Genomic DNA, 27,895 nt, shown 5'->3' on the forward strand with positions numbered 1-27,895 from the left:
AAGTTAATTCTTGGTTGAGGTTTGTAACCGATTTAAATTGTGCTTGAAGACTTTCAATTTGTGCTTCGAGTTGTTTCTTGGCAGCAGCAGAAAACGCAGCAGAAGATAACTCAGCAACCTCTTGTCTTAGCTTATCATTTTCATATCTCAACCTCTTGTTCTCAGTGTATAAGTTGTGCAGCAGTCGAGAAAACCCCATATTTTCTATCCATCGCTGGAAGTATAATAAAAAGCCATAAGATAATAGTTGAGAAATAGAAAGCAGGCGTTAGTAAGCACACCTGATTCTCCTTATGAGAGAAGCGATCAACTACCTCAGGAATAGAGAGCTCTTCAAAAAGGGGACGAACTTCATCCCAAGCGCCAGCAAAGGAACCTCCTAGAAGTATGGGGAGAACAGGAATAGTAGAAGAACCAGTAGAAAAGGAGGAAGTAGGAATAGATGGAGGAGCAAAGACTAAATAAGAAGAAGGTGAGGAAGGTAAAGACCCAGAAGTCGGAATAGATAGGGGAAAAGTGAAAGATACATTACCAGAAGCACTGGCATTAGAGAAGGGTGAGGCAGGAAAACTAAGGGAATGATAGAGTTCCGCCAACGTCGGCTCATCAGAAGGAAGGTCAGCCGAAGCAAAACCTTCTGAAACTAGCTCGTCAGCAGGGAGGATGAGCCTCCTTTTTGACGGAGGAGCTCTGGTAAGTTTGCACCCTGGGCGTTTACCATTAGAAAGTTCAGTTATCGATTTACCGGAGCTATCGGGAGACGTGAGCTCAATGAGGGGAAGAGGGGCAGATGAGGAGATAGCAGCAGCCGCTGGTGAAGTAACAGCGGGTAAAGAACTGGCAAGGATCTCCGTAGAAGGACCTTCAGAAGCCTCAAGAGCTTCAAGAACCCCTAAAGAACTGGGTGCCTCCGCTAAAGGAGTCGGCTCCTCGATTGAAGGAGGAGGAATAATAGCAGCCAGAAGTTCAGCTTCTTTTGCACGAATGGCATCCTCTTCCAGACGTAGTTCTTCGTCAATCAAAGCATCATAGAAGCTATCCACTACATAGAAAAAAAAATAGTTTAGTTAGTTAAAAATAAGAAGAAAGAAATAAGGTGTTACCTAAAGGAACTCGAGTATCAGGTTTGACGGGGCTTAAGCCAAATAGGTATAGAAGATCAACCCGTAGCCACTTAAGGATAGAAAGTCGATGACTTAACAATTTCTCACAATAAATAGGGAAAGAAGGATGAAGATGAAACTCCTTGATGTCGGGCAAGGGGGGCAAGAAAGATTTCCAAGCATGAGACCAAGGAATGGGTCCTGGAAACTTTAAGAAGAAAAAGCGAGATTTCCAGGCTTTGAGAGACGAGGGCATATCCTCAAAAAGAACCATTTTAGTCCGTGAATGAAACAAGAAAACACCCGGTTCTGAACATTTGGGATAAGAAAACATGAAGAAATTTTGAGGAGTAGGAGGAATATCCCGCAAACGAAACAGCATGTAAGTACCGCATAGGTAACGAAATGCGTTGGGGGTAAACTGTTGCAAAGGAATATTAAAATACTGACTTATGTCAATCAAGAAAGGAGGAATGGGGAACCTTAAGCCTCCTATCAACTGATCCCTGAAAAAGGTTATGCAATTAACAGGAGGACGATGAGGACGATCATCCGGTTTGGGGATTATGATGCAATACTCTCAGGGAATTTCATACTGACGACGGATAGCTAGCCTCTCATTTTTATCAAAGGAAGAAGACATATGGACATACCAAGGAGCAATTGCTTCCTCAGCCATGGACAAAAAGTATAGGCTAGTGAAACAATAGATTACTTACTGAAGACAAGAAAGGAGATCGCCGAGAAACGGTGAGCACGGGGTTTGGTTGAAGACTGCAACAAGAAAAGAACTCTAGAGAAGAGAAAAGAAGGGACAAAGTTTAAAAGGAGATGAAAGGTTTAGGGTTTGAAGAGAACACAATCGTCGTCAGATCAAAACATTTTTATCTCAGCAGACGCTGAGAATCACAAGGGAAAAGCGAGAGGCCCACGTGACGTGGCGGTCAGAAAAAGTATGTGTCATACCATCATAAAAAACATTTATATTGGATGTGATGGATCGGATCACGCTGGGGTTGGTAACGTCTCAGGGTACGCTTCTAACATTCTCTCACCCAAAGAAGAGCCAATCACCAGCTAGGAAGCTTCGAAAGAAGACGTAATTAACTGGATATGATAAAGTGAAAAGTACTGATTTTCTTGACTAAGTCCAAGCTAAGGACAAAAACATTTAAGGATGGAGATTTAGGCGAATAACAGATTTTGAATTAACGTCCTTATGAAATGCAAACTAATATTGATCAAAATAATTTTATATTAGCCGATATAACTTTGGGTATGCTAGCTAAGTATAATATTGATTTTAATCAACGAAACAATATTGGCTGGCATAATATTAGCTATAATATAGAAGTATTCCAATAGTTAAGATAGCCTCAGCCATGATAAATGACACGTAGGATATACAGAGGGGTAATGAATACAACATCATATTTATTCTTGTAATTTACAAAAGGACTCAATAGAATCACTTAATTCAATACAAGAGTTTGTTTTTACACTTAGAATCTGATCAAGTACATAACATTACATTTTCCCTCAGAATAGTAAGCCTCAGATAGATAGCAAAAATTACAAACATAAGCTCTTGAGACACTTGGAATATCTCAGTCCCACTGGATTCAAACTTACCATGGAGAAGAGATGGAAACATTGTACCTCGTCCAGGCTTGTCAAGGCACATAAGTGATAATATTTTTCCCTGGACGAAGGAAATAATGAAGCAGAAAGACTCAAGGGCAAGGGGAAGAGGATGGGTCTATTCAGACCATGATGGAAAAGTAAATGTAAAAACCACTTCCCCTCTCAAGCCCTAGAGCTCTGCAAGTGGAGCAACCAAGCTCAGCCCAGGGGTAACATGTGTTGTGCCCTTCTCACAACATCCATGGGCTATTAAGCCGGCTCTCCATAAGTAATGAAAATCCCTCTGAAGTCCCTCGAGCCTTCAGAAACTGGGCACCTTTGGATGAAAATTCTGGACTGCGAAGCTTCATCTCTTAAGACAATCCCTTGAACCCTAGAGTTAGCCGAAGCAAAGATTTGAATAAACTCACATATAGATCTCATCTTGTCCAACAAAAGTCGCCCCCGAAGAGGGGGAACCGAAGCCATACTCTTAGCCAGAAAAAAGAGCAATGAAAATTAACAAGGAAGGAAAAGAACTAAGGTGGGTGGTGAACAAAGAGAAGGTTGTAACCCTATTTAAAGGATCAAGGGACTCAAGGAATCACTGTACATTAGTTGCATCAGATAGTTGTACACAAAATCTGTGAGGTCATTTCAATATCTGGAGCAGAGTCACAGGTAGGAAAAGACAAAATCAGACTTATGTCTAGTCAGTCGTCTACACCTCCTTCGACTAGACTTGAAGGGAAGGCTAGTGATATGGGTTAGGTTTTGTGGGTCCCAGATAAGGAAAGGAAAGGAGGTAATAAAACCAAGGGGATAGGCTGATATCGGTCGGGATATACCTCGAAGGAGCTATGCTAATCTCGGTCGGAATATTCCCTAAAGGAGATAGGCTAATATCGGCCGGGATATACCTCCAAGGGAGGTAAGTTTGTATCGACCGAAATATACTTCCCAGGAGGAAGATTCGCATTAATTGGTATATACCTCAAAGGAGGTAGGATAATATCGGTCGGGATATACCTCCAAGGGAGGTAAGTTTGTATCAACCGAAATATATTTCCCAGGAGGAAGATTCGCATTAATTGGCATATACCTCAAAGGAGGTAGGCTAATATCGGCCGGGATATACCTCTAAGGGAGGTAAGTTTATATCGACCGAAATATACTTCCCAGGAGGAAGATTCGCATTAATTGGTATATACCTCAAAGGAGGTAGGCTAATATCGGTCGGGATATACCTCCAAGGGAGGTAAGTTTGTATCGACCGAAATATACTCCCAGGAGGAGGATTCGCATTAATTGGTATATACCTCAAAGGAGGTAGGCTAATATCGGCTGGGATATACCTCCAAGGGAGGTAAGTTTGTATCGACCGAAATATACTTCCCAGGAGGAAGATTCGCATTAATTGGTATATACCTCAAAGGAGGTAGGCTAATATCGGCCGGGATATACCTCCAAGGGAGGTAAGTTTATATCGACCGAAATATACTTTCCAGGAGGAAGATTCGCATTAATTGGCATATACCTCAAAGAAGGTAGGATAATATCGGCCGGGAGATACTTCTGAAGCATGTAGAATAGTATCGACCGAGACATGCCCTGAAGAAGGAAGGTTAATATCAGCCAGGTCGACCAACACCTTGGAAAAATACTTGATAAAATATGGCCTATTGCTAGTTAGGATAATTAACATAGAAGGGCGCGGACAGAAGCCTCATGAGGAAGGATAGAGATAAATATTTCAAATAAGATAATTAATGAGGATATCTGCAATATGTAACCACATGATAGGTATTATATATTTCAGCGAGAAATGTGCTTTTAGATTATTTTGCAGGCGCTAAACGACAAAGAAGGTACATCTGGGGTACAAGAAAGATTCCTTAAAAGTCATTTATCACAAGTATGCAGCTTACGTCATCTCATAACAAACTCTAACAAACCGGGGTCCACTTCATGACTACAGAGGTTATATGAAGTGGTATAAAAAGGGGAATCCTCTCCGTTGGCAAGGTAAGTTCACATCATCGTGCACATTCATAACCCTAATTTTTCAACTACTGTTCATCTTCTTCCTCCTTCTTCCACACCGAGAGAGATCACTGACTTGAGCGTCGGAGGGCCTAGCCAGGGATTCCCACCCCGGTCTTAGGTCACTGACGATAGTGTTGGTTGGTCTCTTGTGCACAGGAAGTCTTGGAAGCTTCAGATCTGGGTTTTTCTCTTCAGATTTGGATTTCCTCTTCGTCATCGAGTCTTCGTGCGAGGAGGACCTTCGGTGACTCTATTTTTTCCCGATTCGCTTTGGGTTTCTCGGATCGTCGCTCTACGAGTATTATTCTTCATCAGCGCGGTCGATTTCTTTCTTCCGGATCTCCGTCTTGCCTAGCTTCTCAGACAGGATCAGGTCTATTTATGGACTGAAGCAAGCTTCAAGATCTTGGAACATCCAGTTTAATGAAGTAATTCAGTCTTATGGATTTATTCAGTGTCCGGATGAGTCTTGTTTATACAAGAAGTGTGACGAAAACGTGGTGGTATTCCTTGTACTATACATAGATGACATTTTGATAGTTGGTAATAATGTCAAAGTGTTGTCAGAAGTAAGAGTATGGTTGTCCAAGCAATTCGATATGAAGGACTTGGGAGAATGCGAAGATATTCTCGTAATCAAAGTACTAAGGGATCGCAAGAAAAGAATGTTGTGCTTATCCCAAGCTTCATATATCGATACTATCCTAGCCCGTTTTAACATGCAAGACTCTAAGAAAGGATTTCTACCTTTTCGGCATGGAGTATCTTTATCTAAAGAGATGTCTCCTAAGATATCAAAAGAGATAGAGGAAATGAAGGCAGTTCCTTATACTTCAGCTGTAGAAAGCCTAATGTGTGCAATGTTATGCACGAGACCGGATATCTATTTTGCTGTGGGCATGGTTAGCATATATCAAAGTAATCCAGGACAGAGACATTGGATTGTCGTAAAGCATATATTAAAGTACCTGAGAAGGACTAGAGATTATATGCTGGTTTACCAAGCAGATGATTTGCTCCCTGTGGGTTACACGGATTCTGACTTCCAATCAGATAGGGGAAATAGTAAGTCTACCTTAGGTTATGTGTTTACTTTAGGAGGTGGAGCCATAACATGGAGAAGTGTTAACCAGAAATGTATTTCAGACTCAACCTTGGAAGATGAGTATGTGGCAGCCTCTGAGGCAGCTAAAGAAGTTGTATGGCTCAGGAACTTTTTGATGGACTTAGATGTGATTCCTGGTTTACCCAAAATCATCACAATGTATTGTGATAATAGCGGTGCAGTAGCAAACTCGAAGGAACCACGAGCTCATAAGGCGAGTAAACACATTAAGCGCAAGTACCACCTAATACGAGACATCATAAAGAGAGGAGAAGTTGTTGTCGCCAAGATTGCATCAGCAGATAACTTGGCAGATCCTTTCACAAAGGCCCTTCCAGTAAAAGCTTTTGATCGACATGTTGAGGGGATAGGAATCAGATGTATGGCAACGTTTCTGGCAGCATAGTCTTTTAGTATAAGTGGGAGATTGTTAGAGTGTATACTAAAAGTCTAGCTTTTTGTATAAACATTTATTTTGAAATAAGAATCACATTGGTCAAATGTCTACATTTATGCTAAGTGTAGTTGCCCATTTAATTTATATTGTAGATAACATGGTGTGAAGAGACACACAAAAGATCATGTTATCAGTTCCTTATAAATTATAAATAGTATCTCACAACCAAGATGGAATGGGACAAACCATTGGAATGGTTGTAGTGTAATTTGGTATTAGTTTATCTTGACTATAAAATTACACTAGTACACTATGAGTGTATTGAGTAGGACTATTTGAGGTAGTTTCTTTTTATACTGACTACATAAAAGAACAAAACCTCTATTATTATGGAAGTGTGTACTCTTAATCATGATATAATAACAAAAACGTATACTTAATATTTATTTCTTTAATTTATCAAAGGGTGTGATTTAGTTCGTTAAATCAATAGGCCCGATAAGTTGGGAAAATGATATTATTTATATGGTGTGTTGTTGATTATAGAATGAAACTGTGTCCTAGTAATCTAGGTTGATGATATCCCCTTGAAGAGTTCATAAGGATTGTCATGTAAACCCTGCAGGTGGACTTAGTCTAACATGACAATAAGGTTGAGTGATACTACTCTTGGAGCTAGATATTAATTAAGTGAGTTGTCAGTAACTCATTTAATTAGTGGCCATTTGATATCTTAAACACAAGGAGACTAATACACTCATGATAAGAAGGAGCCCATAATTGTAATATAGGATTGGTGCGGTAGTGCAATAATAACTCTTTAGTGGTATGAGTTATTATTGATGAACTTGAGTTGGGTGTTTGGGGCGAACACGGGAAGCTCAAGCTCATCGGGAGACCAAAACCAATTTCTCCTCTCGGTCCCTGTTGTAGCCTCTTATTTATAAAGCCTTATATCCACTTAAAGCCAAGCTTCTTACCCATCTTATTGTGGCCGGCCAAGCCAAGCTTGGAACCCAAGCTATGGCCGGCCAAGCCAAAGATTGGAGCCAAGTTTATGGTCGGCCAAGCTTAGAGCCCAAGCTAGGTGGCCGACCACATTAAAATAAAAGGGTATTTTAAATTTTAAAATCTTTTGTTTTGTGGAAGTCATGGTTTTAAAAGAGAGTTTTTAAATTTTAAAATATTTCCTTTTATAGCTTTCTACAAAGGATTAAGAGAGAGATTTGATATTTTTCCTTATTTGTAGTTAAAAGGAAGATTTTAATTTTTGATAAAACTTTCCTTTTTTGTAACCATCCACATGTTTTAAAAGAGAGATTTTAATTTATAAAATTTTCCTTTTATAACCAACAAGGGATTTAAAAGAGAATTTTTTTATTAAAATTTATTACAAGAAACAAATAAGGAAGTTTTAATTTTGTGTTTAAAACTTTCCTTGTTTGGAGTATATGTATAGGGTCGGCCATGACAAGCTTTAAAGGAAGTTTTAATTTTTTGTTTTAAAACTTTCCTTTTTAGTCATTGGAAAGGAATATAAGAAAGTTTTAATTATGTTTAAAACTTTCCTTTTTTGCCAAGACCAAGGATTATAAAAGAGATGGAGGGGTGCCTCATGAGAAATATACATCTTCTATTCCTCTCTTCCAATCCTTGGTGGTCGGCCTTCTTCCTTTTCTCTTCTCCTTTTGTTTTCTTCCTTGGAGGCCGACGACATCTAGTGTGGTGATCTCTTGGAGGCCGGTTGCTTGAAGGAGAAGAAGAAGAGAAGGAAGCTCTCTTGTCTAGCATCCCTTGGAGGTTAGTTGGTGGTCGGATCTAGGAAGCAAAGGAAGAAGCTTGGGTGGATTTCATCTTGGAAGATCGTCGCCCACACGACGTCCAAGAGAAGGAGAGGAATACAATAGAAGATCAAGAGCTCTATAAGCTACAAAAGGTATAACTAGTTATTAGTTTCCGCATCATAACTAGTTCATCTTTTTGTATAGATCTTGAAAAAACAAACACAAGAGGTTATCGGTTTTAAGTTATCATTTTTGTTATCGATTTTATTGTTCGATTTCATATTTCGATATTGTGTTTCTATTGAGCTCTCTATAGTTAAACCTAGTTTACTATAAGAAGTTAAATATCCGATTTTTTTGAAAGGCTTTGTCTAGGAAGTGGTGGACGATCTCATACCCAAGAAGGTCTAGTGTCTCGCCATGTTTAACCTGGAAGTCGATCTTTGAAATAGATATTTGATAACTTATGTAATATGGTTTAACTTAGGAAGATCACATTGGTTAAACTTGGAGTAAAAATGTTAAGTATCGTTTCCAATCCAAGTTTAACTTCTGAAGGATAATTTGGATTAATAATGTTAAGCATCGTTTACAATCCAAATTTAACTTCAGTATAGCACAAGGGTAGCTAGGATAGTTCTATGCTTGTACAAATTTTTATACAGGGGAACTAGGACAGTATTCCGAGTAGCAACCAACAAGCATATCTAGGTTTACGAATTTTAGGCAGATTTCCTTAGCACTTAGCCGATTCCAAAGAGTAGTTACTTCAAGGGATATTGCACTTCCACCATCGAAGCTTACACTTCCGACCAACAGCGTTGTCATCCACTGAACTCAGGGCATTTTTGAGTTACAGTGGTCATCTTCCTCGGTGGTTCTATTAGTGACAGATAGAGCACTTCTCATGTTTGATTGTGGAGAATTAGATCGGTTAATTAGGTTTTATTTGTTGTTCTTGTTTGATTTTATAGTTAAGTTCATTTATGCATGTTTGATTGTTTTATGTTTAGTACTTAGTTTACTTTCATGTTGATTTTTATGGTTATGTTCTTATGCATGATAGATTGTTTGTTATTATAGTTTGTTAGTTTCATTTATGTATGATGGTTGATCTTGTATCATAGGGTGACAATGTCATACAAGTTTAGCTTTTATGCATAACTAGGTTTTGTTAATCGCTGTTAAGTTTGTTTAGTCTAATTGCACTTGTTTTATTATTGTAGCTTTCTTTATGTATGTTTCTGTTAGTTAGAGCCCTAGAGTCAATCATTTGATGATTGTATGGACTCATGTATATCATATTTTTTGTATATTAATAAAGGCATTGGTTTTTGGTTATTATGCTTATTTGTATTAGTGTCAGATAAAATAAGTATAGTAACGTCCTTGAGTAGAACGTTCATACCTATATCAATCGATTAGTTGAATCGATAGTGAGATGATATAGGGAACACTACTCTAAATCATTCTTAGTCGAGTATTAACATTCAGGGACAATGTTAATACAATAAGACTAGCATGTAGGTCAGCTCGATGACTTGATCTCACAAGTCATGGATATAGAGATATCAAGCTGACACATGGGTATGCATTAGAGAATGTATACTGAATGACCCGCCATGAGAAAGTATCATGGATCGTTATATGAGTGTCATATACTTTCTCATGTGGCTATTAGTATGACTATTAGTCCTTAGACCTGAAGTCACCATGGATCCCTACATAAGGAGTTATGTACTTTAGTTTCGTCAAACGTCACCCGTAACTATAAAGGCGATTACTGGGTATATAACAAATTATGCAGAGGGATGTGAGTGATGTAGATGGGATCTATCCCTCCTATATGATGGGAGAGACATCGATATTCTTGATAGAGTGAGACCATGAAGTGTATGGCCATACCCAAATGAGTCAATATGAGATATTGAGCTCATTTGATTGAGTGAGTCTACTCGGAGTTCAAGATTTAGATTGGTCAGAGGATGACACGGTCTATGCCTCACATTGATCAATCTAGATGTCTAGGATAGAAGGACACTTGTCACATATTGTGAGGAGTCACAATTAGTAGTCACAAGGTGATGTTGGATCTCAACATTTCTTGTAACTTGGGTAGCAATGATGTATTGCTAGATGCCGCTCATTGCTTATGTTTCTAAAAGAGTTTATAACATTGCCAACGTTACAAGAACCTATTGGGTCACACACAAAGAACATGTGCATGGAGATTAGGTTCATATGATGAACCAATAGGATTAGATTCATATGATGAATCAAAGATTGGATTCAAATTAGACTTATTGAGTTAGACTCAATTAGATTCAATTGTTGAATGAGTCTAATTTAAATTTGATTCATGAGTCAATTTATATTAATGAAATGAGATTCATTAAATTAAAATTGACTTGAATCAAAGCTTGGATTTAACTCAACAAGGAAGAGCATTGGTCAAGTTTGACTTGACCAAATAGAGGTTGACACATCAAGTTTTGACTTGATGAATTGCCACATCATGAAGATGACTCATCCTACATGGCATGCCACATCATCCCCTTATATAATGGTGTGCCACCTCATGGAGGTTACACACCATTAATCCTCTTAATGTGGCCGGCCACATTAATGTGGGGGTTACACATGTGGTGGCCGGCCACACTAAGTGAGGAGAGGGTTTCATTTGGTGGCAATTGAATGGGGTTTAATGCTTCTTCTTCCTTGGGTGCTTCTCCCTCTCTCTTGCTTGCTGATGGTTGTGGCTTCATGGTGGAGAAGAAGTGAGAGTTGATTCTAAGCAACTAGGTGGTGTGAAGGTCACAAAAGGAGAGTACCTAGAGGAGTGTATGAGTTCCTTTTCCCTTCTCCCCTTTCTCACCTTTTAGATCCAATCCGAGAGCCCTAGAAAGTGCTAGCACACTTGTGGGTTCTCCTCTCCATCTTTGAGTGGTAGAAGACCACTCCTTGTTTGTGTAGATACCGCTAGAGGACCGTTCGCTTGACGGTCTCGAGATCCGGCTACCTTTGGACGTTGCGGGATTGCGAAGGGCACGCATCAAGGGTAAATGTTTTTCCCTCGTAGATCTAAGAGTCGATCGTGTTTTAAACTCGTACTCGTATTTTTCGAAAGTTTTACCTTGCACAAGATCCGTGGCTTGGGCGATTCGGGGTTTCCGCGACACGAAAAGCGGTTTTCGCGGCCCGAAAAACCCAACAGTGGTATCAGAGCCACGTGCAAGGCTTGTACGAGTTTGTTTTTATTTTTATGAAAAATAAAACCCTTCTGTGATTTTCTGTAAAAATTAGTTTTTTATGATTTTATGGGTAATTTTTTCGTAGAAGCGAAGCACAAGTGTCTCGGCACTTGTAGGCTTCGGCTACCGGAAAGATCTTTCAAAACCGGCTTTGTTTCGCCCCAAATCCGTTTGGGATAGCGGGCTTGGGTGTCATTAGATCGCAAAGGAGAAACTCACGATGGTTAGATCGTGGGTAGGGGTACTGCCCCTAACCCCGCAAGGGGATTTGCTCCGCGATCGCACCCGAAATCGCTTAAAACGAACCCGCCGGGAAGATTTTTCCGAAACGGCAATGTCTCAGCCCAAATCGTTTTGGGACAGCGGGTTTAGGCGCTGTTGGATTGCAAACGAACCCTCGCGATGGTTAGATCGCGGGTAGGGGCACTGGCCCTGGGCCCCGCAAGGGGATCCGTTCCGCGATTGCGCCCGAAACCGCTAAACGGGACCGCCGGGAAATTTTACTCGTAAAATTGTAAAAATTATTTTAAAAATTATAGAAAATTATGAAAATATATAATTTTGAATTATATATTAATTTTGTGATAGTCATGGCCCAAAAACCCAATATGATTGGATTGTGTTGTAATTCATAATACGGCCTGCGTGCTGCGTGTTGTATGTTTTTATTTTTCCGCAACCTGCGCGTCATGCCTTTCTCTTATATTCTTGTTGTAAATTAGATTTAGACTCGAATGTAACTCGAGTTTCAAATTGTAATGTACAAATTGGAGCGGTGGAGGGTCCACACGAGACGGAGTTCCGAGGCGGGCACGAGCAACACAAGGTGGTCAAAGGGAGGAGCTTGGAGAAGCTGTTGACCCTAGGTTGACCAATCGATCTTCTCATTGGCTTGAGAAGATCGTAGTAGGGCCATGACTAAATCACAAATAAATTAATTAATTGCTTGTGTATGTGATGCATGTTTAATAAGTAATTAATTAATTAGTGTCTTACGATTAGATTAGATCTAAGTCGTGCACATGATGCACCCTTGCGATTAGATTAGATCTAAGTGTGCACAAGATGCATCCTTTTCGATTAGATTAGATCTCGATCGAACCAACTCTAAATGCCTAACCGTGCCGTGATACCTATCACTACCTCGATCACATGTATTGTTGAATCTGCCAAAGCAGAGCAATACATATTATCTTGGTAGGGTACGGAGGGACAATCTTGGTCCTGCCTATCAACGCATGGGTGAATACAAGCTCAATTAGATTGAGTATTCCTAGTTACTCGGTTGGATCGAGTCAACTATAGGCATTATTCCAACGGTTGGAAAACATAGATCAAAATCACATCTATATTAACTCTCGGGCGTATTAGCCAAAGCTAACTCACGTTTTAATATAAATGCGGATATTGATTTTATAAACAAGAGTTGCATAGAGATGTAATTGGTAATCGTTACCTACCGATCATACTAAGCCTTGGGCGTATTAGCCAAAGCTAACTCAAGGGTTAGTATGATGTGGATCTTGTCCCACAAGAATTATAGAATTCAGTGGGAGCATCATTTAATTGAAGGCCTAATTAAATGATTTTAAAAGAATATGATATTTATTTCTGCAAATTTTCTGTTGTAGATAACCATGACGTCAAATACGAACATTTTCTCTCTGCGATCTGTCCTTAAGAAGGACAAGCTCAACGGAGCAAATTTCCTGGACTGGTACAGGAACCTGAGAATAGTTCTCACCCAAGAACGTAAACTGTACGTTCTGGAGCAGCCCATTCCGGAGGCTCCTCCTGCCACTGCCACGCGAGCAGACCGAGATGCTTACAAGAAGCATCAAGATGACGCATTAGATGTGTCCTGTCTTATGCTCGCAACCATGAACTCTGAGCTTCAGAAGCAACATGAGTTGATGAGCGCTTACGATATGGTTGAACATCTTTGTCACCTATATCAAGGACAAGCAAGGCACTGGAAGAGGAACTCCAAAGAATACCTGGAAGATCTTAAGAAGAAGAATAAGATTTCTACTTCAGGTATACATGTTATAGAAGTTAACCTCTCTATTTCTTCATCGTGGGTATTAGATACCGGATGTGCTTCGCACATTTGTACTAATGTACAAGCGCTGAGAAATAGCAGGGCATTGACGAAGGGTGAGATAGACCTACGAGTAGGCAATGGAGCACGAGTTGTTGCTATTGCTGTAGGAACTTACCATCTATCTCTTCCTTCTGGGCTTGTACTAGAATTAGATGATTGTTGTTATGTGCCTGCCTTGACTAAGAACATAATTTCCGTTTCTTGTTTGGACAAGAAAGGATTTTCGTTTATAATAAAGAACAAATGTTGTTCCGTCTATTTAAACGATATGTTCTATTGTAGTGCACCTCTGATAAACGGACTCTATATTCTAGACCTTGAGAGCCCTATCTATAACGTAAATACCAAGAGGTTCAAGTCAAATGACATGAACCAAACATACCTCTAGCACTGTCGCTTAGGTCATATAAATGACAAGCGCTTATCCCAGCTCCATAAGGATGGTTTGCTGGACTCATTTGATTTTGAGTCATATGAGATATGCGAGTCATGCCTACGAGGCAAGATGACCAAGACTCCCTTTAGTGGGCACAGCGAGAGAGCAACTGATTTGTTAGGACTCATACATAGTGATGTATGTGGCCCTTTCAATGTTGCTGCTAGAGGCGGTTATAGATACTTCATCACATTTACTGATGACTTCAGTAGATATGGTTATGTGTACTTGATGACACATAAGTCTGAATCCTTTGAAAAGTTTAAAGAATTCAAGAATGATGTACAGAACCAGCTTGGCAAGAGTATTAAGATACTTCGATCAGATCGAGGTGGTGAATACTTAAGCCATGAGTTTCGTGACTATTTAGCTGAGTGTGAGATTCTATCCCAACTCACTCCTCCTGGAACACCACAGTGGAATGGTGTATCCGAAAGGAGAAATCGTACCTTATTAGATATGGTACGGTCTATGATGAGTAACACAGATCTTCCGACATATCTATGGGGATATGCTCTAGACACGGCAGCTTTCATTCTCAACCGAGTTCCATCCAAGGCCGTGATAAAGACACCATATAGGATATGGACTGGGAGAAATGCCCAGGTGTCTTTCATGAGGATTTGGGGTTGTGAGGCTTACGTACGACGTCAAGTCTCAGACAAATTAGGACCCAAATCCGACAAGTGTTATTTCATCGGATATCCTAAGGAAACTAAGGGATATTACTTCTACATTCCCAGTCAGCACAAGGTAGTTGTGGCAAAGACTAGGGTCTTTCTAGAAAGGGACTTTGTTTCTAGAAAGACTAGTGGGAGCACGTTCGATCTTGAAGAAGTTCAAGATGCGAACAATAGCACTGATGCCTCGATGGAAATTGAACTGGAACCACAAAGTGTTGTGGATGATGTTGTTCCACAAGGAGTTGAGGAACAACAACCAGTTCAAGTAGACATACCTCTTCGCAGGTCTGATAGGGTACGTCGTCAGCCTAAGAGATACTCATTTCTCTTGTCTGACCATGATGTCGTTATGCTCATAGAGGATGAGCCTACCACCTATCAGGAAGCTGTGATGAGACCAGATTCCGAGAAATGGCTAGAAGCCATGAGATCCGAGATGGAATCCATGTACACCAACCAAGTATGGACTTTGGTTAATCCACCTGAAGGGGTAAACCCCATTGGGTGTAAGTGGGTCTTTAAGAGAAAGACTGACATGGATGAACTTATCTATAAGGGTCGCTTAGTAGCTAAAGGTTTCAAGTAGATTCATGGTATTGACTATGATGAAACCTTTTCTCCAGTAGCGATGTTTAAGTCCATTCGGATCATGCTTGCTATTGCAGCCTACCATGACTATGAGATTTGGCAGATGGATGTCAAAACCGCATTTCTGAATGGAAACCTACTCGAGGATGTGTACATGACACAACCTGAGGGTTTTGTAGATCCACAGCATACTAGTAGAGTGTGCAAGTTGCATAGGTCCATTTATGGATTAAAGCAAGCTTCTCGGAGCTGGAATCTTCGATTCGATGAAGCGATCAAACAGTTTGGTTTCATCAAGAACGAAGATGAGCCTTGTGTCTACAAGAAGGTTGTAGGGGACATAGTTGTCTTCCTCATATTGTATGTGGATGACATACTACTCATTGGGAAGGACATCCCTATGCTTCAGTCTGTCAAGACCTGGCTAGGGAGTTGCTTCTCAATGAAGGACTTAGGTGAGGCATCCCGCATTCTAGGGATTCAGATCTATAGAGATAGATCTAAGAGATTGCTTGGCCTAAGTCAGAGTACATACATTGATAAGGTACTCCTTCGGTTTGCCATGCAGAACTCCAAGAAGGGATTTCTGCCGATGTCACATGGCGTGAGTCTTTCGAAGACTCAAAGTCCCTCTTCTAGAGAGGAGAGAGACCGCATGGATCAGATCCCTTATGCCTCAGCCATAGGATCGATCATGTACGCCATGCTATGTACTCGACCTGATGTCTCGTATGCTTTGAGCATGACGAGCAGATACCAGTCAGATCCAGGTGAAAGTCACTGGATAGCGGTCAAGAATATTCTTAAGTACTTAAGAAGGACTAAAGAATATTTCTTAATATATGGAGGCAATGATGAGCTAGCTGTAAAGGGTTACAGTGATGCTAGCTTCCAGACCGACCAGGATGACTATAGATCGCAGTCGGGGTTCGTATTTTGCATTAATGGTGGTGTTGTCAGCTGGAAGAGTTCGAAGCAGGATACAGAAGCCGAGTACATTGCTGCATCAGAGGCAGCAAAGGAGGCAGTTTGGATCCGCAAGTTCATCACTGAACTTGGGGTGGTTCCTAGCATCGCTGACCCAGTTGAGCTCTATTGTGACAACAATGGAGCTATAGCACAAGCGAAGGAACCTCGCTCACACCAGCGGACCAAGCACATACTACGGCGCTTCCATCTCATTCGGGAGATTATCGATAGAGGAGATGTGAAGATTTGCAGAGTACCTACAGAGGCTAACATCGCAGATCCCTTGACCAAGGCTTTGGCATAGAGAAAGCATGATGGTCACACTAGGTCATTAGGCCTTAGAGCCTATACTGATTGGCACTAGTGCTAGTGTGAGATTGTTAGTTAGAGCCCTAGAGCCAATCATTTGATGATTGTATGGACTCATGTATATCATATTTTTTGTATATTAATAAAAGCATTGGTTTTTGGTTATTATGCTTATTTGTATTAGTGTTAGATAAAATAAGTATAGTAACGTCCTTTAGTAGAACGTTCATACCTATATCAATCGATTAGTTGAATCGATAGTGAGATGATATAGGGAACACTACTCTAAATCATTCTTAGTCGAGTATTAACATTCAGGGACAATGTTAATACAATAAGACTAGCATGTAGGTCAGCTCGATGACTTGATCTCACAAGTCATGGATATAGAGATATCAAGCTGACACATGGGTATGCATTAGAGAATGTATACTGAATGACCCGCCATGAGAAAGTATCATGGATCGTTATATGAGTGTCATATACTTTCTCATGTGGCTATTAGTATGACTATTAGTCCTTAGACCTGAAGTCACCATGGATCCCTACATAAGGAGTTATGTACTTTAGTTTCGTCAAACGTCACCCGTAATTGGGTGGACTATAAAGGCGATTACTGGGTATATAACAAATTATGCAGAGGGATGTGAGTGATGTAGATGGGATCTATCCCTCCTATATGACGGGAGAGACATCGATATTCTTGATAGAGTGAGACCACGAAGTGTATGGCCATACCCAAATGAGTCAATATGAGATATTGAGCTCATTTGATTGAGTGAGTCTACTTGGAGTTCAAGATTTAGATTGGTCAGAGGATGACACGGTCTATGCCTCACATTGATCAATCTAGATGTCTAGGATAGAAGGACACTTGTCACATATTGTGAGGAGTCACAATTAGTAGTCACAAGGTGATGTTGGATCTCAACATTCTTGTAACGTGGGTAGCAATGATGTATTGCTAGATGCCGCTCATTGCTTATGTTTCTAAAAGAGTTTATAACATTGCCAACGTTATAAGAACCTATTGGGTCACACACAAAGAACATGTGCATGGAGATTAGGTTCATATGATGAACCAATAGGATTAGATTCATATGATGAATCAAAGATTGGATTCAAATTAGACTTATTGAGTTAGACTCAATTAGATTCAATTGTTGAATGAGTCTAATTTAAATTTGATTCATGAGTCAATTTATATTAATGAATTGAGATTCATTAAATTAAAATTGACTTGAATCAAAGCTTGGATTTAACTCAACAAGGAAGAGCATTGGTCAAGTTTGACTTGACCAAATAGAGGTTGACACATCAAGTTTTGACTTGATGAATTGCCACATCATGAGGATGACTCATCCTACATGGCATGCCACATCATCCCCTTATATAATGGTGTGCCACCTCATGGAGGTTACACACCATTAATCCTCTTAATGTGGCCGGCCACATTAATGTGGGGGTTACACATGTGGTGGCCGGCCACACTAAGTGAGGAGAGGGTTTCATTTGGTGGCAATTGAATGGGGTTTAATGCTTCTTCTTCCTTGGGTGCTTCTCCCTCTCTCTTGCTTGCTGATGGTCGTGGCTTCATGGTGGAGAAGAAGTGAGAGTTGATTCTAAGCAACTAGGTGGTGTGAAGGTCACAAAAGGAGAGTACCTAGAGGAGTGTATGAGTTCCTTTTCCCTTCTCTCCTTTCTCACCTTTTAGATCCAATCCGAGAGCCCTAGAAAGTGCTAGCACACTTGTGGGTTCTCCTCTCCATCTTTGAGTGGTAGAAGACCACTCCTTGTTCGTGTGGATACCGCTAAAGGACCGTTCGCTTGACGGTCTCGAGATTCGGCTACCTTTGGACGTTGCGAGATTGCGAAGGGCATGCATCAAGGGTAAATGTTTTTCCCTCGTAGATCTAAGAGTCGATCGTGTTTTAAACTCGTACTCGTATTTTTCGAAAGTTTTACCTTGCACGAGATCCGTGGCTTGAGCGATTCGGGGTTTCCGCGACACGAAAAGCGGTTTTCGCGGCCCGAAAAACCCAACAGTTTCTTCTATAGAAGGGATTCTTATAGCGTAGAGTGGCACTATGCTGTGAGTTCATCTTTGCTGGTTAGTTAGGATTTCATTTATTTCATTAGGTTTAGAAACCCTTAAAATGAACCTCGTTGTTTGATTCTATCTGAAAACAAACGTCCTGCTATTGGTTCCACATGAGAGACGACCTAGTCCTCTACTATACCACCTTACTGTAGGTTAAGGGGTTCGGTTGAGTAGAAATTATTAATTTGATCTGACCGAGTGATAGAAGCCCATTATAAGTGATCTCAAGGCGCGTGAGCTGCGCACGCTTATAACTCATCGCGAAGATTAGAGTCTAGACCTGACCAGGCCTCCCTAGCCGAGTCATCTTGGGGTGCGTGAACTGCACACGCTTATAACTCATCAAAGAGATGAGAGTCTGGGACATTACCAGGCTTCCCTGGCTGGGCGATCTCAATGCGCCTGAGTTGCGCATGCTTATAACTCAACGAGGAGATGAGAGTCTGAGACCCGACCAGGCTTTCATAGTCGAGTGATCTCGAGGCATGTGAGCTGCGCATGCTTATAACTCATTACCAAGATGAGAGTCTAAGACCCTTTCCTTAGCTAAAGATTGATACAAAAGGCAGTATTCCCATTAAGTCCAATAAGACTGAAGGTAATTCACGCTCCAGGGGCAATCCAGGTGCTTACCATTGGCGTCTTGAAGGTAGTATGCACTAGACACAAGTTTTTTGATGACTTCGTGTGGTCCCCCCATTGGGGTGCTAGCTTACTCATATCTCTAATTGGCTTTACCCTCTTCCATACTATGTCACCTTCTTCAAAAAAAGATGAAATCACCCCCCGATCGTGATTTTACCGCATTCGTTTCCTAAAAGCTGTTAGGTGGGCAGCTGCCTTTTCCTTGGTTTCGTTGATGAACTCCAGCTCGAGGAGACATCAATCGAAATTATCCTGCTCATACAATAGTCGCCAGTTGGACTCCTTGCTAGGGCTACAAACGAATCGAGCCAGCTCGCGATCTTTTCGAGTCGACTTAAAAAATATTCGATTCGTATTCGAATTTATCGAATTCGAGCCGAACTCGAACATGTTCAAACTTTTTTTCGAATCAAACCCGAGCCCAAATTATATTGTTCGATAGTTTGTGAGCCGCTCACGAGACTTAATATTTTATTAATATAAGTTAAATATATATTAAATAAATAAATTTCGAGTCTTTCGAGCAATAATTTGAATAGTTTGCGAACATATTCGAATCTTTCGAGTCAAATTCGAACCCGAGCCCAAATTCGAACCGAACTTGAACTAAAAATTTTGAATTTTTCGAGCTTCGAATCGAGCTCGAGCTCGAACTCGAATATACCTATTTCGAGCCGAATTCGAGCCTTAGATTTTTCTACATATTCGGCTAGATTCGGTTCGTTTACACCTCTACTCCATGCCTACCTCCATGGGAATTACTGCTTCACTACCGTAGACGAGGTGAAAAGGAGTGAGCTCGGTGCTCTCCAGGGGGAGTTGTTTGGTAAGCCTAGAGGATACTGGGGATCTCTTCGACCCAATTGCCCCTCACATTATCAAGTTTGACCTTAAGCCCCCTAACGATCTCTCGGTTAGTGACCTCTTTTTGGTCATTGCTCTGAGGATAGGCCATGAAGGTGAAGGCCTGGGTGATGCCAAATTCTCGATATCACTTTTGAATTTTGCGCCCTTGGAATTACCGACCATTATCTGAAACTAACTTATGAGAGATTCCAAATCGGCACAGGATGTTAGCCCATAAGAACTTGATCACGACCCGCTCAATAATTTTGGTCATGACTTCCTCTTCTACCCACTTAGAGAAATAATCCACTATTACGAGGAGAAATATTTTCTGCGTGGAGGCAATGGGGAATGGCCCCATAATATCCCCCCCCCCCCCCCCCAACTGGTTGAAGGGGCAGGAGACTACTGGCGTTTTAATGGCTTGGTCGGTCGATGAGGTATATTCTAATGTTTTTGGCAAGAAACATAAATAGCTACTAATTAGCTGACATCTGCCTGTAAAATAGGGTAAAAATATCTAGCTAGTATTACCTTACAAGCTAGTGTTCTTCACCTAGTATGATTACCACAATAATCTTGGTGAATTTCTTGCAAAATGTAGTTAAACCGGTATGGCCTGACGCACTTGAGCAGTGGCTGCAAAAACACTCATTTATATAGTTAGTCCCTGATCAAAGTAAAAAAGTTGGCTCTTTTCTTAACTAGGCGAATTGACTCGAAGTTTGCTGGCAAAAGTCCTTCTTGTAGGTATAAAGTGATTGGGGCTCTCCAATCGATCGGTTCCTCTATATTGGCTTGAAGGTTGATTTGAGTTATGAGTAGGCTTTGTTCCATTGGGCGGTCTAGGATTTAAGTGGACAACAAGCTGGCCATTTTAGCCAGTTCCTCTATTTGTAATTATAAGACCGAGGTATCTTGATCACTATGACTTGCACAAAGCTTTCAATCAGTTTCTCACAGACTTCTTTATACATATGCAACTTCTCACTGTTGATTTCGAAGTTGCCCGTCACTTGTTAAGCCACTAGCTGAGAGTCTGAGTGAATGATCACCCTGGCGACCCCCACCTATCTAGTTGCTTGTGGTCCAACCAACAAAGCTTTATATTCGGCTTCATTATTAGAAGCTCAAAAGTTTAGCCAGACGACTAATTGTAGGATGTCCTCTTGTGGGGATATGAGGAGAACGCCCACACTACTTCCTTGCCGAGTGGCAGACTCAACTACATAAATTTTCCATGTTCCTTCGAACTCAGGTTGATGCACTTCAATTAAGAAATCTGCTAAGGCCTTGGTCTTGATGGTGGTCGTCCAGAGTTAATATTGTATATCATACTCGCTTAGCTCAGTAGTCCATTTAATGAGATGGCTAGCTGCTTCGGGATTGATGAGGACCTTTCCCAATGAGCTATTTGTGAGCACAGTTACCGGATGTGCTAGAAAATAGGGCCACAAGAGGCAGACCGTAAGGACTAGCCCGTAAGCCAACTTCTCGAGCATAGTGTAGTGGGACTCAGCTCTTTTTAATAGATGACTAAAAAAGTACACTGACATTTGTACATTCTCATGTTCCTTGACCAAGACTGCTCCCACGACCTCTTGAGAGGCCAACAAGTATAACCAGAGCGGCTCTCCCATTCAGTTTCTTAAAGGCCTTATTATACTCCTTATCCCACTGGAACTTGGCTACTCGACAAAGTACTTTAAAGAATGGGAGGGCTCGATCAGCTGATCGAGATATAAATCTCTCGAGTGTCATGATTCTCCCTACCAACTTTTGGGTCTCCCTGAGATTACGTGGTGCTTACATATCACAAAGTGCTTGAACCTTTTCCGAGTTAGCCTCAATCCCCCACTCAAAGACTAGGTATCCCAAAAACTTCCCTCTTTTATCTCCAAATAAACACTTCAGGGGGTTCAGTTTTAACCCGTACTGTCGCAAAGTGCCACAAGTCTCTTCCACATCTGCAATAAGATTTGTTGCTAGGGCGGACTTGATAAGGATGTCATCTACATAGACTTCAATGTTCCTCCCCATCTGCTTCCGGAAGATCTTGTCCATCATCCATTGATATGTGGCTCCTGCATTTCTCAATCCGAACGGCATGACTATATAACAGAAAGTGTCATCTGTCATAATAAAACTAACATTTTCCTGATCTTCTAGGGCTAGAGGGATTTGATGGTATTCTTGATAAGTGTCTAGCATGTATATCCGCTCGCATCCCAAAGTAGAGTCAACAATCTGATCGATCTTTGGGAGAGGATAGCAATCCTTGGGGATGGCCTTATTCAGGTCGCGGAAGTCGATGTAGACTTGTCATCTATTATTAGGTTTGGATACTAGGACAACATTGGAAAGCCAAGAATGGAATTATCCCTCCCAGACGTGTCCTGTTTCTAGGAGCTGATCCACCTCAGCTCAGATGATTTTATTCTGGTCAGCAGAGAAATCTTTTTTTCTTTGCTTGACCGACTTGGAATCATGCATGAGGTGGAGCTTGTGTTCTGCCACCGCGGGGGTGACTCCTATCAACTCCTTAGGGGACCAGGCGAAGACGTCTCAATTCCGTACCAGGCAGTCCACTAGGTCCTTCTTAATCTTGAGTGGTAGTTCGGCTGCTACTTTTGTAGTGATTTTAGGTCTGTCAGGGTGTAATTGTACTTCCTCTTGTTGGACCAGTTCCTCTGTCAAGGGCAAGGGTTCCTCTTGGATGGCATGCCCCCCTCCATCTTAGATTTTCTGAGCCTTGCGGCTTTAGTTTTCACTATATCCACATAACACCGTCATGCAGCCAGTTGCTCCCCTCTTACTTCATAGACCTGGTCTTCTATTGAGAATTTTATTTTTTGGTGAAAAGTGGAGATGGCAGCTCAGAATTCATGCAGGGCGGGTTTCCATTGTATGGCATTGTAGGAGGATGAAGAGTCCACAACTATGAAGACCGTCCTCCTGGTCCTCATTAGAGGTTCGGTGCCTAAGGAAATGTCTAACTTAATTTGGCCAATTGGCCACACCTTATTCCCTATGAACCCATACAGGGCAGTGGCCATGGGTTCAAGCTCATTCTAGTCGAGTTGCATTCTGTCAAAGGCACTTTTTAACAATACATTAACAGAGCTTCCAGTATCAACGAAAACTATAGCTATGGCTGTTGGCGATGTTTGTTTTAATGATGAGCGCATCTTCATGAGGGAGCTAAACTCCCTCTAAATCTTGGGGCCTAAAACTGATTGGGGTCCCACTGCTCGCTCCGGGATACAGCCGACTGCATGGATCTATAGTTGGCGTCCATGGGCCTTTCTAGCCCTGGTGGAATCCCCGTCAATAGGGCCTCCGAAAATCATGCCAACCTCACGTATTATGACATTTCCTCGGTTCTCTTCCTCTCGGTTCAACATCAACTCCTTCCCTTTACTTGCTAGCTGCTCATCCCGACTCTCCTCTCTAGGAGGCCAAAGGGCCAATCGACTAGCAGTACCAGGGTTATTGCCATGCTGCCTCAATAGTTGAGTGATTTTGGGCAGGGGCAAGCCCAATTCAGCAACTTGACAAGTATCCCAGGCGAACTGAATGCAATTCCCCATGTTGTGGGTGTGAGACCGGTGGTAAGTGCAGTACCAGTCCTTCCATGGGGCTAGTTTGTTGACCGTGGCCTGAATGGCTTCGACCTGCTGCCCCGTTCTTACTTCTCGATTGGGCGGAAAATTCAACCAGGGGTTGTTAGGCCGAACAGGAAGCGGCAGTTACCTCCTTTCTACTCGACTGGTTGGGGTGGGAGTCTTTACTTCTTTCTTCTGGGAGGCCTAAGCTTCCTCCACATTAATGCATTTGGTCGCTTTTCGTAGAAGATCATTGAAGTCCTTCGTAGACTTCCGAATAAGGGCTCGGAAGAAATTTCCCTCGAGTAGACCTTGAGAGAAGGAACTCATTAATATTTCAGAGGTGACGGATGAGACGTCAAGTGCCACCTGATTGAAACGCCTAATATATGCCCTCAGGGATTTTGTGGCTCCTTGTTTTAGAGTGAATAGACTATGATTAGTCTTCTAGTATCTCTTGCTACTAATAGAATGATATAGGAAAGCATTTTTAAATTCTCTAAAACAGGTAATAGATCCAACTGGCAATCTGTTAAACTATATTTGTGTCAAGCCCGAAAGAGTACTCAGAAATACGCAATATTTTATAGTGTCGCTATACTGATGCAATAGGGCGGCATTTTGAAATTTTCAAAGATGATCCTCCAAGTCATTGTTACCCTCGTATTCTCTAATAGACAAGGGTTTGTACCCTCATATTCTCTAATAGACGAGGATTCCGACCGCAATCCAAAGTGCAAATTATCGAAGAGACCATAAATTATGGACCAAAGGATCTCATCCCTTTGCACCGTGAAGACTTGTATTTAAAGAGACGAACCACAGCCGCCCTATGGCTAGTCACTCCTGTGTCATTTGGTCCATAGCACCAAACTCTGTGGAGCTTCTTAATAATCATCCATTATACATCCTTTCCAAAATATGAAGAGAACTCTTCAAATTATGTTAAGAAGAAAAAAAAAAAAAAAAAAAGGGAAAAACACACAGATACAATACACCATACTAGTATCGATTTGTCGAAAGAAAATTTTACCCATAGCTGCTAAGATTACAATAGGGTTGAATAACAATTTGTAATTGGCATCACAATATTGTACAAGCAAAAAGGGTTTCCTAATATTATTACCCAACTCAAAATGCCATGATACACACAAGTGCACATTGTTGCCAAAAAAACAGATAGTCGTTAAGAAACAAACTAATGATAAATTAGTAGTTTCGACTGTATCAAACGTATTTCTTTGTCGAGAAACCACCCTGAATGATCAACACTTGAAGTTACTGACTCCAGAATGAATAAGCAGTCAGCAACGGTTATTTCAGGAGGTTTGAGGTTTAAAATGAATCTATGGAGCTCTCTCAAAAGGGTATGTATCGTTGTAGCATATATCCCAAACAGCCTCAATGGCATCCTTAGCAGCTGCTCCTGAGCAATTTGGATTAAGTTGAAGTGACTTTAACGCCCGCCTTTTCACGCATTCCTTTTAGCACACCAAAGTAAATGGTACAAAAAACAAATTTAGAAAAAACTAATAATAATAGTCGTCAATTGAAAAACTACAAAGACTCGACGAGGATATAGCATCAATCTCCAAACATGACAATGAGCTAAGCTAAATCAGTTCTGATCATCTAGCAATTGGACATTGAAAATAAATATGCTAATTCCCACTTCCTTAAACACTTCTCTAAGAAACTCATATCCACTCCATTACCACATTCCACGAGAGAAAAATTGATTTCTAATCAACTTAAACATCAGTAAAATCATGAGCATGTAAGAATTAACTTTCTTATTTGGAGACATTATAGTTTTTTCCTTTGTTTCTTGATTTTTAACAGGTTGATTTCTTGATTCCCATTAGAAAGGAGGACTCAATGAATATAAAGCAAGATGAGATAAATATAAGGCAAATTTTCCATGAAGATACTTTCTCAACATTTTTTAGGAGTCAATATATGAGTTTCTACTTCATATTTTACTTCTCTCCTATGAGATCACCAACTGAAGCCCTCAACCTCATGAGATTGTTGATTAAGGCATACATATCCATCATGTGCAATTCAGCATTTGTTGAGACATAGGGTCCCATGAAATCATCAACTGAGGCACACAGATCTATCACATGAGTAAATTTGCTCTGACTATCTAATAATTTGAGTAAGGAAACTCACTTGTTCATGCCCTCGTAGTTTAGTGTATCCACGTAGCAATTCACGTTTGTAGTGGCAATCACCACTCAAATGATTTGCACGAATCTGAATGAATAAGAAACTTACTTATCAGTTAAATCTGTGGCAAAACACTAAACTGGATGGAAACTACTAACTAAAACTATAAACTTTTATGAGATTAACAATTTACTTCACCTCGGAGCAAGCATGATGAGCACAATTTGACCAGGTGATGTTTTTTGCACGGCAATCATCATAAGCATGGATCAATTCATGAATAAGTACTTGATTTATTTCATCTTGGAAAGTCATGTGATTGCAACAAACACTTATCTAAATTGAAGAAAAAAGAAAAAATAAGTTAATAATGTGTACAATTATAGAAGCCAGAATTTTCAAGCAACTGCATGTACAATAATACCATATTTTGATTGTAAGATCAGTAACAGTTAGAAATATGAACTGTGACCCCCAGTAGCAAGATCCACAAAGGAAGTTTGTGTTTCTGAAATTCTTATTATTTTACATCTGTGACTCTATACCATTCTGATGAGTTGGCTTGCTATTTCAATCTTTTTCTGGATTTTCTTTTATGGTCCTTGGTCTGAACTGTTCAGTGCTTCTGATTTTTTTTTTTTTCTGTAATATATTGGAACTTAAGGTGTTCACTATTAGTTGTGCATAATAAGTGAAGAACATGAATTCAGCAACAAAGCATACAGTCAAATGTCATTCATGATCAACCATCAGCACCATCAGAAAGCTGATAAATGTTGTCTACCAGTAATGTGACATAAATTTTGCATTCAAAACAACAGCAGCAACCATGCCAAAAACAAGTTATGCCCAGATGCCTTACAATCAACTTTCCAACAGAAACAATGGTAGATTAGAGTGATGACAAACATGCACATTCATATTAACAAGCTTCACCATGCAAATGCATAACCACCTCTTCACATACCCCTCATCCTAGGATGGTAGTCCTATAAACAATTGCCTAATACAACAACAACAATAATCAAATTTTATCCCTAAACCCTAAACAATCTTTCTATGTCATTGGACTCTATCCCTACTATATCATCATCTATATTTAAATAAATTTTATCTTCTTGCTAACCAAGTCTATCTAAACAATCGCCTAATCTCAAAAAAAAAAAAAAATAATAATAATAATAATAATAATAATAATAATAATCCAGCATTTCTTCCTATAAAATGGCCATTTATTTTATGTGCAGGAATTAAATGTTAAAAGGGCTTGATGATTTGCAATCAACAAAGGTATATCTCCAGCAAAGGCCAAAAATCGGCACAGTAAAAAAAAATTAAAAGGGAGCTACATTTTCAGTAGTAGTAGGAGGAGACAAACCCCTTTGCCACGAACGTAGCCGCCGGCGTAGGACAAACCTTCACTATTGCAATTCAATGGCATGAGGAGCTGCACCCAGACGGGGCAACCCGCCTTCAGCATGTGCTCCCTCAAGAACCTCACTTTGGGATCTGATCAAACCGAAAGCATCACGAGAAATCAATCGCCAGGAATTTCGTTCGAGGAAAAAAAAAGGAGGTAGGGTTCTTTCTTCGCACGGTCGAGGCTTTTGTTGATCCGGTCGACGCATTCCCTGAAGGGCATGCCACTGCCGCGTATCGACGTCTCGACGCCGGTCCCGGCGTCCGGGATGGGCGCGCCGGCAGCGGCTCCGGACCCTGGATCGGGAGCCGCCTCCGCCATTAAGCCAGAGAGGTTTTTTTTTTCCATCGCTGGGAGTCTCTAATTAATTATTAATTCTACAGATGTTAACAATGGGCGAGCCCAAATCCATATATGTTTGCCTACGGCCCGGCCCATCACAAGATATTAATGGGCAAGGTGTTTTTTTTTACTCGTGATTAACCCTATAATTTAACCTCCCGAACAAACTTGCTATAAAACTCATTTATTATTCCTATGGATGTCTAGTTGTCTAAAGCATAACAAATTTACTATAATGGAGGATAGATTAATTTCCAGTTGACATGTCCGAAAAAAATTTCTCACATTCTTTAATTAGGGGCGTAATTGAGTCGAGCCGAGCAGAACTCTTAGATGTTTGAGTTTGGCTCGTTTATAATCGAGCTG

The 27,895-nt window shown here is 40.7% G+C and overlaps 1 protein-coding gene across 1 annotated transcript; it reads right to left on the reverse strand.

The window, feature by feature from the left end:
• Positions 1 to 24,607: 24,607 nt before the first annotated feature.
• Positions 24,608 to 27,533, reverse strand: LOC121992626 (mitochondrial inner membrane protease ATP23-like). The gene is made up of 5 exons (XM_042547119.1): positions 27,364 to 27,533; positions 27,146 to 27,276; positions 25,966 to 26,103; positions 25,771 to 25,854; positions 24,608 to 25,076 (listed from the first exon to the last, which is right to left on the reverse strand). The coding sequence occupies exons 1-5, from the start codon at positions 27,506 to 27,508 to the stop codon at positions 24,942 to 24,944; spliced, it is 633 nt and encodes a 210-aa protein (XP_042403053.1). The 5' UTR covers positions 27,509 to 27,533; the 3' UTR covers positions 24,608 to 24,941.
• Between the last annotated feature and the right edge of the window lie 362 nt (positions 27,534 to 27,895).

Source organism: Zingiber officinale, chromosome 6B (assembly GCF_018446385.1).
Source record: "Zingiber officinale cultivar Zhangliang chromosome 6B, Zo_v1.1, whole genome shotgun sequence".
Taxonomy (NCBI): Eukaryota; Viridiplantae; Streptophyta; class Magnoliopsida; order Zingiberales; family Zingiberaceae; genus Zingiber; species Zingiber officinale.